The sequence below is a fragment of the Oncorhynchus mykiss genome, chromosome 5 (assembly GCF_057628025.1).
Source record: "Oncorhynchus mykiss isolate SJ-2025 chromosome 5, ASM5762802v1, whole genome shotgun sequence".
Classification (NCBI taxonomy): Eukaryota; Metazoa; Chordata; class Actinopteri; order Salmoniformes; family Salmonidae; genus Oncorhynchus; species Oncorhynchus mykiss.
This window is the reverse complement of record NC_143026.1, coordinates 1,512,319-1,524,035: the sequence shown is the minus strand read 5'-3', so window position 1 is coordinate 1,524,035 and position 11,717 is coordinate 1,512,319. Positions and strand designations below refer to the sequence as shown.

Sequence of the window (11,717 nt, the reverse complement as noted above, 5' to 3'; positions counted from 1 at the left end):
TAGGTAGAGGTGGTCCTCGTAACGCCTGGGCCCACTGATGTAGGGAGAGGTGGTCCTTGTAACGCCTGGGCCCACTGATGTAGGGAGAGGTGGTCCTCGTAACGCCTGGGCCCACTGATGTAGGGAGAGGTGGTCCTCGTAACGCCCACTGATGTAGGGAGAGGTGGTCCTCGTAACGCCTGGGCCCACTGATGTAGGGAGAGGTGGTCCTTGTAACGCCTGGGCCCACTGATGTAGGGAGAGGTGGTCCTCGTAACGCCTGGGCCCACTGATGTAGGGAGAGGTGGTCCTCGTAACGTCTGTGCCCACTGATGTAGGGAGAGGTGGTCCTCATAACGCCCACTGATGTAGGGAGAGGTGGTCCTCGTAACACCTGGGCCCACTGATGTAGGGAGAGGTGGTCCTCGTAACGCCTGACCCACTAATGTAGGGAGAGGTGGTCCTCGTAACGCCTGGGCCCACTGATGTAGGGAGAGGTGGTCCTCGTAACACCTGGGCCCACTGATGTAGGGAGAGGTGGTCCTCGTAACGCCTGGGCCCACTGATGTAGGGAGAGGTGGTCCTCGTAACACCTGGGCCCACTGATGTAGGGAGAGGTGGTCCTCGTAACGCCTGGGCCCTCTGATGTAGGGAGAGGTGGTCCTCGTAACGCCTGTGCCCACTGATGTAGGGAGAGGTGGTCCTCGTAACACCTGGGCCCACTGATGTAGGGAGAGGTGGTCCTCGTAACGCCTGGGCCCACTGATGTAGGGAGAGGTGGTCCTCGTAACGCCCACTGATGTAGGGAGAGGTGGGCCTCGTAACGCCTGGGCCCACTGATGTAGGGAGAGGTGGGCCTCGTAACGCCTGGGCCCACTGATGTAGGGAGAGGTGGTCCTCGTAACGCCTGGGCCCACTGATGTAGGGAGAGGTGGGCATCGTAACGCCTGGGCCCACTGATGTAGGGAGAGGTGGTCCTCGTAACGCCTGTGCCCACTGATGTAGGGAGAGGTGGTCCTCGTAACGCCTGGGCCCACTGATGTAGGGAGAGGTGGTCCTCGTAACACCTGGGCCCACTGATGTAGGGAGAGGTGGGCATCGTAACGCCTGACCCACTAATGTAGGGAGAGGTGGGCATCGTAACGCCTGGGCCCACTGATGTAGGGAGAGGTGGTCCTCGTAACGCCTGGGCCTACTGATGTAGGGAGAGGTGGTCCTCGTAACGCCTGGGCCCACTGATGTAGGGAGAGGTGGGCCTCGTAACACCCACTGATGTAGGGAGAGGTGGTCCTCGTAACGCCTGGGCCCACTGATGTAGGGAGAGGTGGTCCTCGTAACACCTGGGCCCACTGATGTAGAGAGAGGTGGTCCTCGTAACGCCTGGGCCCACTGATGTAGGGAGAGGTGGTCCTCGTAACACCTGGGCCCACTGATGTAGAGAGAGGTGGTCCTCGTAACGCCTGGGCCCAATGATGTAGGGAGAGGTGGTCCTCGTAACGCCCACTGATGTAGGGAGAGGTGGTCCTCGTAACACCTGGGCCCACTGATGTAGGGAGAGGTGGTCCTCGTAACACCTGGGCCCACTGATGTAGGGAGAGGTGGTCCTCGTAACTTCTTGGCCCAATGATGTAGGGAGAGGTGGGCATCGTAACGCCTGGGCCCACTGATGTAGGGAGAGGTGGTCCTCGTAACGCCTGGGCCCAATGATGTAGGGAGAGGTGGGCATCGTAACGCCTGACCCACTAATGTAGGGAGAGGTGGGCATCGTAACGCCTGGGCCCACTGATGTAGGGAGAGGTGGTCCTCGTAACACCTGTGCCCACTGATGTAGGGAGAGGTGGGCCTCGTAACACCTGGGCCCACTGATGTAGGGAGAGGTGGGCCTCGTAACGCCTGGGCCCACTGATGTAGGGAGAGGTGGTCCTCGTAAAGCCTGTGCCCACTGATGTAGGGAGAGGTGGTCCTCGTAACGCCTGGGCCCACTGACGTAGGGAGAGGTGGTCCTCGTAACGCCTGGGCCCACTGATGTAGGGAAAGGTGGGGCCGACAGTGGTAGAGCAGCCACAAGCACCTGTTGCTGAGGAACAAGTTGTCCATGTTGAGGGTACTGAGTTGCTGCTTGTACCAGAGGGGAACATAGTGTCTGATGTTCAGCAGAAAAATATTGTTGGAGGAGGTAAGGAAGGATCTTGGGGTGCCATTTCCCCAGACTGGTGAGGAGATGCCCAGTACGAGTGATGGGGTACAGAAGAGGGTTCAGGTGGAGCTAGTCTCCCAGGTAGTGGAGGAGATGCCCAGTACTCGTGATGGGGTTCAGGTGGAGCTAGTCTCCCAGGTAGTGGAGGAGATGCTCAGTACGAGTGATGGGGTGCAAGTGGGGAGTATTGAGAGGGATGTGGCAGAGGGGAGTCAGACTGTGGCCTCAGTTGAGGAGGATCAGGAGAAGGATATGGACATCTCTATTGATAAGATAGCAGCTGGTGACGACTCAATTTACAATGTAGATGAGGTAAATTGATTCCTGGATCAGACTTTGGGGAAATCTGTCAAATTGGCAGATTTTTTGGGATGTTGATAAGTTTGTGAGGTCAGCTGTGGTGTTACAGAAGATGGTGGGGTTAGACCAGTTGAGTGTGAAGAGAAGAGTTTCCTCTTGAGGAAATGTGTTACTGCTGTTACGGCAATAAAAGGTAGTGGGAAACATGGTTCAGAGAAATGAGAGCAATGATGATGATCCTTTTAGGGTGGGTTTTTTCTTCTGGCTTCTGGTTGTCTCTTTTCTATATTGACAATCAATTGCAAGGATCCTTAATCAACGTGGACAAACCGAGTGTGATATATAATAATCGTAAAGTACATAGCAAACTCACTTGGAATATAGTGGCTTTGAGACGAGCCTTGCTTTTCGTTTTCAAACTGGGTGACTGAAGCAAAACGGCTACCTTTTACCTAGATGTGCTCGGCATGAAGATTTTACGTCACAAAGAGTTTGAAGAAGGATGTAAACTTGTTAAGGGCCCTCATGATGGAGAATAGAGCAAGACAATGGTCGGCTTTGGGCCAGAGAATGATGATGACTTTGTGGATGAACTGATCTACAATTATGGAGTGGGAGAATATCGCCTGGGCAATGACATCCTGGGTTTGACTCTGCATTCTAGCCAGGCTGTCAGCAATGCTAAGCAGCTTGGTTGGCCCCTCACTGAGGGGATCTGCTTGGTTGGCCCCTCACTGAGAGGATCTGCTTGGTTGGCCCCTCACTGAGAGGATCTGCTTGGTTGGCCCCTCACTGAGAGGATCTGCTTGGTTGGCCCCTCACTGAGAGGATCTGCTTGGTTGGCCCCTCACTGAGGGGATCTGCTTGGTTGGCCCCTCACTGAGGGGATCTGCTTGGTTGGCCCCTCACTGAGAGGATCTGCTTGGTTGGCCCCTCACTGAGAGGATCTGCTTGGTTGGCCCCTCACTGAGGGGATCTGCTTGGTTGGCCCCTCACTGAGAGGATCTGCTTGGTTGGCCCCTCACTGAGAGGATCTGCTTGGTTGGCCCCTCACTGAGGGGATCTGCTTGGTTGGCCCCTCACTGAGAGGATCTGCTTGGTTGGCCCCTCACTGGAGGGATCTGCTTGGTTGGCCCCTCACTGAGGGGATCTGCTTGGTTGGCCCCTCACTGAGAGGATCTGCTTGGTTGGCCCCTCACTGAGGGGATCTGCTTGGTTGGCCCCTCACTGAGAGGATCTGCTTGGTTGGCCCCTCACTGAGGGGATCTGCTTGGTTGGCCCCTCACTGAGGGGATCTGCTTGGTTGGCCCCTCACTGAGGGGATCTGCTTGGTTGGCCCCTCACTGAGGGGATCTGCTTGGTTGGCCCCTCACTGAGAGGATCTGCTTGGTTGGCCCCTCACTGAGAGGATCTGCTTGGTTGGCCCCTCACTGAGGGGATCTGCTTGGTTGGCCCCTCACTGAGAGGATCTGCTTGGTTGGCCCCTCACTGAGAGGATCTGCTTGGTTGGCCCCTCACTGAGAGGATCTGCTTGGTTGGCCCCTCACTGAGGGGATCTGCTTGGTTAGCCCCTCACTGAGAGGATCTGCTTGGTTGGCCCCTCACTGAGGGGATCTGCTTGGTTGGCCCCTCACTGAGAGGATCTGCTTGGTTGGCCCCTCACTGAGGGGATCTGCTTGGTTGGCCCCTCACTGAGAGGATCTGCTTGGTTGGCCCCTCACTGAGAGGATCTGCTTGGTTGGCCCCTCACTGAGGGGATCTGCTTGGTTGGCCCCTCACTGAGAGGATCTGCTTGGTTGGCCCCTCACTGGAGGGATCTGCTTGGTTGGCCCCTCACTGAGGGGATCTGCTTGGTTGGCCCCTCACTGAGAGGATCTGCTTGGTTGGCCCCTCACTGGAGGGATCTGCTTGGTTGGCCCCTCACTGAGGGGATCTGCTTGGTTGGCCCCTCACTGAGAGGATCTGCTTGGTTGGCCCCTCACTGGAGGGATCTGCTTGGTTGGCCCCTCACTGAGGGGATCTGCTTGGTTGGCCCCTCACTGAGAGGATCTGCTTGGTTGGCCCCTCACTGAGGGGATCTGCTTGGTTGGCCCCTCACTGAGGGGATCTGCTTGGTTGGCCCCTCACTGAGGGGATCTGCTTGGTTGGCCCCTCACTGAGGGGATCTGCTTGGTTGTTTGAGTGTTTATTGTGTTGTGGGTTCCCAGACCCAATAAAGTTTTTTTTAAACTGTCTCTGTCTCTCTCCTCTCTCTCTCTCTCTCTCTCTCTCTCTCTCTGTCTCTCTCTGTCTCTGTCTCTCTCGTCTGTCTCTCTCGTCTCTGTCTTTCTCTGTGTCTGTCTCTGTTTCTCTCTCTTTCTCTGTCTCTGTTTCTCTCTCTTTCTCTGTCTTTGTTTCTCTCTCTTTCTCTCTCTTTGTGTCTCTTGTGTCTGTCTCTGTTTCTCTCTCTTTCTCTGTCTCTGTTTCTCTCTCTTTCTCTGTCTTTGTTTCTCTCTCTTTCTCTCTCTTTGTGTCTCTTGTGTCTGTCTCTGTTTCTCTCTCTCTCTCTGTCTCTGTTTCTCTGTCTCTGTTTCTCTCTCTCTCTCTCTCTCTCTTTGTGTCTCTTGTGTCTGTCTCTGTTTCTCTCTCTCTCTGTCTCTGTTTCTCTCTCTTTCTCTCTCTTTGTGTGTCTTGTGTCTGTCTCTGTTTCTCTCTCTCTCTCTTTCTTTGTGTCTCTTGTGTCTGTCTCTGTTTCTCTCTCTCTCTGTCTCTGTTTCTCTCTCTTTCTCTCTCTTTGTGTCTCTTGTGTCTGTCTCTGTTTCTCTCTCTCTCTCTCTCTTTGTGTCTCTTGTGTCTGTCTCTGTTTATCTCTCTCTCTGTCTCTGTTTCTCTCTCTTTCTCTCTCTTTGTGTCTCTTGTGTCTGTCTCTGTTTCTCTCTCTTTCTCTCTCTTTGTGTCTCTTGTGTCTGTCTCTGTTTCTCTCTCTCTCTCTCTCTTTGTGTCTCTTGTGTCTGTCTCTGTTTCTATCTCTCTCTGTCTCTGTTTCTCTCTCTTTCTCTCTCTTTGTGTCTCTTGTGTCTGTCTTTGTTTCTCTCTCTTTCTCTCTCTTTGTGTCTCTTGTGTCTGTCTCTGTTTCTCTCTCTCTCTCTTTGTGTCTCTTGTGTCTGTCTCTGTTTCTCTCTCTCTCTGTCTCTGTTTCTCTCTCTTTCTCTCTCTTTGTGTCTATTGTGTCTGTCTCTGTTTCTCTCTCTCTCTCTCTCTTTGTGTCTCTTGTGTCTGTCTCTGTTTCTCTCTCTCTCTGTCTCTGTTTCTCTCTCTTTCTCTCTCTTTGTGTCTCTTGTGTCTGTCTTTGTTTCTCTCTCTTTCTCTCTCTTTGTGTCTCTTGTGTCTGTCTCTGTTTCTCTCTCTCTCTCTCTCTTTGTGTCTCTTGTGTCTGTCTCTGTTTCTCTCTCTCTCTGTCTCTGTTTCTCTCTCTTTCTCTCTCTTTGTGTCTCTTGTGTCTGTCTCTGTTTCTCTCTCTCTCTCTCTCTTTGTGTCTCTTGTGTCTGTCTCTGTTTCTCTCTCTCTCTGTCTCTGTTTCTCTCTCTTTCTCTCTCTTTGTGTCTCTTGTGTCTGTCTCTGTTTCTCTCTCTCTCTGTCTCTGTTTCTCTCTCTTTCTCTCTCTTCGTGTCTCTTGTGTCTGTCTCTGTTTCTCTCTCTCTCTCTCTGTGTCTCTTGTGTCTCTCTCTCTTTCTCTCTCTTCGTGTCTCTCTCTCTCTGTCTCTGTTTCTCTCTCTCTCTCTAGACGGCTATATTCACTCCAACCTATGGAACATCCACTAACGTCCGTATCAACAGCAAAATGACAACACATCAGGTCATATCACAGCTCCTTCAGAAATTCAAGGTGAATTATGTCAAATGACCAGGTTGTATTGTTGTTAGATCACTTGGGGGAAGTCTTCTGGTTTGGTTCTAATAGTACGTGTGTCTGGTTCACTGCTGTGTTTCCATGTTGTGTTGCAGATAGAAAATGATCCTAATGAGTTTGCCCTCTACTGTGTCCATCAAAGTGGAGGTACGTTGAGCCATTCTCTTCCAGAACACAACTGATGCTGCTATCCTTCTGACATCATTAACACGTTGGACGGGGTATAATTGGTGTAAACTGGGGCTCTCCAGGGTTCTCCATTGTTAGGGTTCTCCAAGGTTATGGTTCTCCAGGGTTAGGGTTCTCCATTGTTAGGGTTCTCCAAGGTTATGGTTCTCCAGGGTTAGGGTTCTCCAGGGTTAGAATTAATAGTGTCTGTTTTCTCCTATAGAGAAGAAGAAGCTGTCGGACTCAGATCTGCCGCTGTGGGAGAGGCTTGTTCAGGGCCCAGCAGAGACCATCATGAAGATGTTCCTAATGGACAGAGATGAAGAGGAAGTCAGCAACGATGTGAGTGTCTACCCTTCAGCAGGGTTTTGGGGCCAGAATGAGTTTCGGACACTAGCCACACACAGTGCACTAACCCCCTGCCTATGACTAGCTCTGCTCTCTCCCCAGGTGGCCCAGTACCTCAACCTGGAGCTGCCCATCCTGGAGGGGGTTCTAGTGAAGCTGGAGGAAGAGGAGAACAGAGCGGTGCAGAGAATCACCACCAAGTGAGTTATGAAGGAGTTAAACTATCCTAACTGTTATCTAAAGTAGAGGGGGACCGAAACATTCAGACTAGGTTCTGGGTTAACATGCACTGAATCAACCCTGTCAGGTCAACTGGGTCAATCTGGAATCTAAACCGTACTGTGTTTACTCTGTGTCACCTGTAGTTAAACAGTGATGTGTCACCTGTAGTTAAACGGTGATGTGTCACCTGTAGCTAAACAGTTATGTGCTATTTTTGTGTCCTATAGGTACAACCAGCAGCAAATAGTCTTGTCTCAGCTTCTCAGCTCCAAGATCACCAAGACCGAGACAGAGGTGTAAGGAGTGGACTTCACACAGACTGGACTTCACACAGACTGGACTTCACACAGACTGGACTTCACACAACACATACCAGAACAACAGTACACAGAATACATGAAGGGACATAGTGTCCAGGGAAGAGGACGTTCAAGATTAAACTAATACCTGTGTCCCAAATGGCACCCTATTCCCTATATAGTGCACTACTTTAGACCAGAGCCCTATTCCCTATATAGTGCACTACTTTAGACCAGAGCCCAATTCCCTATATAGTGCACTACTTTATACCAGAGCCCTATTCCCTATATAGTGCACTACCTTAGACCAGGACGTTGCGCTGTATAGGGAATAGGGTGCCATTTGGGACTCAGACATACTACACCATAACTAAACCTGAAAGACTCCAGGAGGAAACAGATGTCCAGGGAAGGTATTGTTCAATGTCAACCTGAAAGATGATGATCAGTGATGAACTGAAAGCAACAAGTAGAAAAAAGTTAAATATGGAAATATTTTTCAATGAACCTGATGCATCTAATAGAAAGCCCTTTTGGTACCAGAAGGACTAGTCATCCCTCCAACTACACAGCTGAACTAGTAGTCATCCCTCCACCTACACAGCTGAACTAGTAGTCATCCCTCCACCTACACAGCTGAACTAGTAGTCATCCCTCCACCTACACAGCTGAACTAGTAGTCATCCCTCCACCTACACAGCTGAAATAGTAGTCATCCCTCCACCTACACAGCTGAACTAGTAGTCATCCCTCCACCTACACAGCTGAACTAGTAGTCATCCCTCCACCTACACAGCTGAACTAGTAGTCATCCCTCCACCTACACAGCTGAACTAGTAGTCATCCCTCCACCTACACAGCTGAACTAGTAGTCATCCCTCCACCTACACAACTGAACTAGTAGCCATCCCTCCACCTAGACTGCTGACCTAGTAGTCATCCCTCCACCTACACAGCTAACAGCTAGCTCCTGAATGAGTTGTCATTCCTCCGCCTAGACAGCTAACTCCTGTTTCTGTAATAGAGGCTTGACAACACAACAAATAAATGCTAGCTAGCTGCCAGTTTGTTACTGTTGAATCATGAAGTGATTCAGTCATTTTTCAATAACACGCAGCTAGCTAACTAACTGGCTAGTGGAGGTGTTATGATCACTAACATCATGGCTGGAATGTACTTTTGACCAATCAGATTACTTGTCCCGGACTAACTGTTTAATAAGCCCTATAAAGTGATTGTCTGATCATAGCAAAGATTATAATTACCTAATATTGGCCAGTGGCGTCATTTACATTGGGAGCTTCCTCCGGATGCTTCATGTTTTTCTGGAGGCCGTACATATATTTTCAGATTCCTGTGATTACAGGACGTGACTTAACTGGGGGTCATAGGGGTGGTTTTGAAGAGTTTAAAATATTTGTGACCAGGGGACAGTTTTGACCCGGCATATGAAATCTGAATTCAATCTGCCCAAAAGGATTGTTGACCTCCATTGGTCCTAATTGTCTTACAGTACCAGAGGCGTCTATACTGTATGTCCCCACCACCTTCTTCAAAATAGTTTCCATTCTTAACCAAAATCCTGGAAAAATTAGTTTTCAAACAGCTGAATGATTTTTAAAGTGCCAACTGTATTTTTGACAAATACCAATCTGGTTTTGCAGCCCACCACAGCGTTAGTTCAAGTGGTAAATGATCCCAGAGCCAACAGAGAGACAGCCTTAGTTAGAGGCAAATGATCCTAGAGCCAATACAGATGCCAAACAGCTCTATGTCCTTGTATTTAAATGGTGCATTCCTGACTGTTGACCATGATGTCCTTCTAATAGTTGTTGTAGACAAAGCACAGAGAGAGAATCTCAACGCACATTTTAAATCACAGGCAATAAAGATAAAACACCAGTTAAAAAACTGGCTGTTATTTTAGATTCTGAACTCCATTTTGAATCACACTTTAGGAATATGACCAAAATAGTTTTTTTACCACCTGAGGAACATTGCCACGGTGCAGGCGTTTCTCTCAGGCTGATACAGAGAGACTCATCCATACTTTTATTATAAGCAGGCTTGACTACTGTAATGCTCTCCTGTCTGGTCTACTCAAGAAAGCCATTGGTCAACTGCAAAACATACAGAATGCTGCAGCGCGGGTACTGACCAAGACTAGACGGAGAGAACACATTACACCAGTTCTAAGGTCTCTGCACTGGCTGCCTGTGAGTTTTGGAATTAATTTAAAGATTATTCTAACCCCAATACACACACGCACTTAAGTTTTGTACCCAGTATGTTCCTCAGGTCCTCTGGTACTGGCCTTTTAACTATCCCAAAGCCTCGGACCAGGAGACATGGAGAGGCAAACTTTAGTTATTATGCCCACAGCCTCTGGAATAGAATGCCAGAGAACCTGAGGGGGACCAAGAGGCATGGAGAGACAGCCTTTAATTACTATGCCCTCAGTCTCTGGAATAGAATGCCAGAGAACCTGAGGGGGACCAAGAGACAAGGAGAGGCAACCTTTAATTACTATGCCCTCAATTCTCTGGAATAGTCTGCCGGAGAACTTGAGGGGGACCAAGAGACATGGAGAGGCAACCTTTAATTACTATGCCCCCAGCCTCTGGAATAGTCTGCCAGAGAACTTGAGGGGGACCAAGAGACATGGAGAGGCAACCTTTAATTACTATGCCCTCAGTCTCTGGAATAGAATGCCAGAGAACCTGAGGGGGACCAAGAGACAAGGAGAGGCAACCTTTAATTACTATGCCCTCAATTCTCTGGAATAGTCTGCCGGAGAACTTGAGGGGGACCAAGAGACATGGAGAGGCAACCTTTAATTACTATGCCCCCAGCCTCTGGAATAGTCTGCCAGAGAACTTGAGGGGGACCAAGAGACATGGAGAGGCAACCTTTAATTACTATGCCCCCAGCCTCTGGAATAGAATGCCAGAGAACCTGAGGGGGACCAAGAGACATGGAGAGGCAACCTTTAATTAATATGCCCTCCGTCTCTGGAATAACCTGCCACTGTGGACATTTTTAAAAGAGATCAAAACACACAATTTTAGCTTTGATTTTCCTTAGGGTGATTTGAGTCGTTCAGGTTATATTATTATTCTTTAGTTGTTTTAAATAGAACATTGTGTTGCATTCCACGTCTGAAATGTGCTGTATAAATAAAGTTTGATTAGATTTGACCTGTCTGTCTCTTTGTCCGTCTGTCTGACTGAGACTTTCACAAATTTCAGCTTTATCGACATTATTTTGTTACCTTGAATGCAATGTATTGACGAGAGAAAAGCGTGTTGTGGGAATATAGAGGATAGTTTGAGGAAATAGTGACAGACAAGAAGTTTGAGGTTTAATTAGTACCACATGACACACATGGTATACATCTTCCAACAAAATGCAGGTTCCTTCTGGACAGTCAGAAATAATAAACGATGAGAATAGGAACATAAAGCTAGTTCCATTCATCCCGAAAAAAAAGAGTCCTATTTAGACTCAGGAGGTGTGGCGTCACTTCAGGAGGCGTCACTTGAGTCTGACGTGCTCTTCCTGTCCGGGTTAGGCCTGGATGGATGTGATGTACTGGGCCGTCTTCACCACCCGCTGGAAGGCCTTGCGGTCATGGACCCGTACCAGGTCGTGATGCAACTGGTCAGGACACTCTCGATGGTGCAGGGGTAGTATTTGGAGATGAACCTGGGGTGGCATGCTGAATTTCTTCAGCTGCCTTCGGAAGTAGAGACACTGTTGTGCCATCTTGTCCAGAGTGGTGGTGTTGTTGGTCCATGTAAAGTCCTCTGTGATGTGGACGACCAGGAACTTCAAGCTGCTGACTCTCTCTACTGCAGAGAGTGGATCGGGGCATGTTCCCTCCTCTGCTTCCGGAAGTCAACAATCAACTCCTTTGTTTTGTTGACATTGAGGGAGAGGTTGTCCACAATGCCAGTTCACTTACCTCCTTCCTGTAGGCTGACTCTTCATTGTTGGTTATCAGGCCTACAACTGTGGTGTTGTCAGCAAACATGAACTGGCATTGTGGTGCCATGACAACCTCTTCCTCAATGTCAACAAAACAAAGGATTTGATTGAATCACACTTTAGGAATGTGACCAAAATAGCTTTTTACCACCTGAGCCTATCTCTTAAAGGCCCTTAGGATCCATGTGGTCTTCTAAAGGATAGGTCCATATCTCTTAAAGGCCCCTAGGATCCATGAGTACAGGGATGGTCAGCCAGTCACTGGGAGGACAACTCAATATGGGGAGAATATAACACGGTTTTAAATACCTCAATGGACCTTACAGGA

At 49.4% G+C, this 11,717-nt stretch overlaps 1 protein-coding gene across 4 annotated transcripts in view; it reads left to right on the top strand.

The window, feature by feature from the left end:
• Positions 1-10,599, top strand: part of rassf6 (Ras association domain family member 6) — a 32,606-nt gene extending 22,007 nt beyond the window's left edge. For 2 of the 4 annotated variants that reach the window (XM_036976614.2, XM_036976615.2), the window contains exons 7-11: positions 6,240-6,341; positions 6,461-6,512; positions 6,757-6,875; positions 6,984-7,081; positions 7,331-10,599. In XM_036976614.2, the coding sequence (XP_036832509.1) occupies positions 6,240-6,341; positions 6,461-6,512; positions 6,757-6,875; positions 6,984-7,081; positions 7,331-7,403 (444 nt within the window). In that variant the 3' untranslated portion in view covers positions 7,404-10,599. Of the gene's footprint in view, positions 1-6,239; positions 6,342-6,460; positions 6,513-6,756; positions 6,876-6,966; positions 7,082-7,330 lie in introns of all 4 variants that reach the window. The other 2 variants (XM_090236599.1, XM_036976616.2) reach the window with 2 other exon arrangements.
• The last annotated feature ends 1,118 nt before the right edge of the window (positions 10,600-11,717 follow it).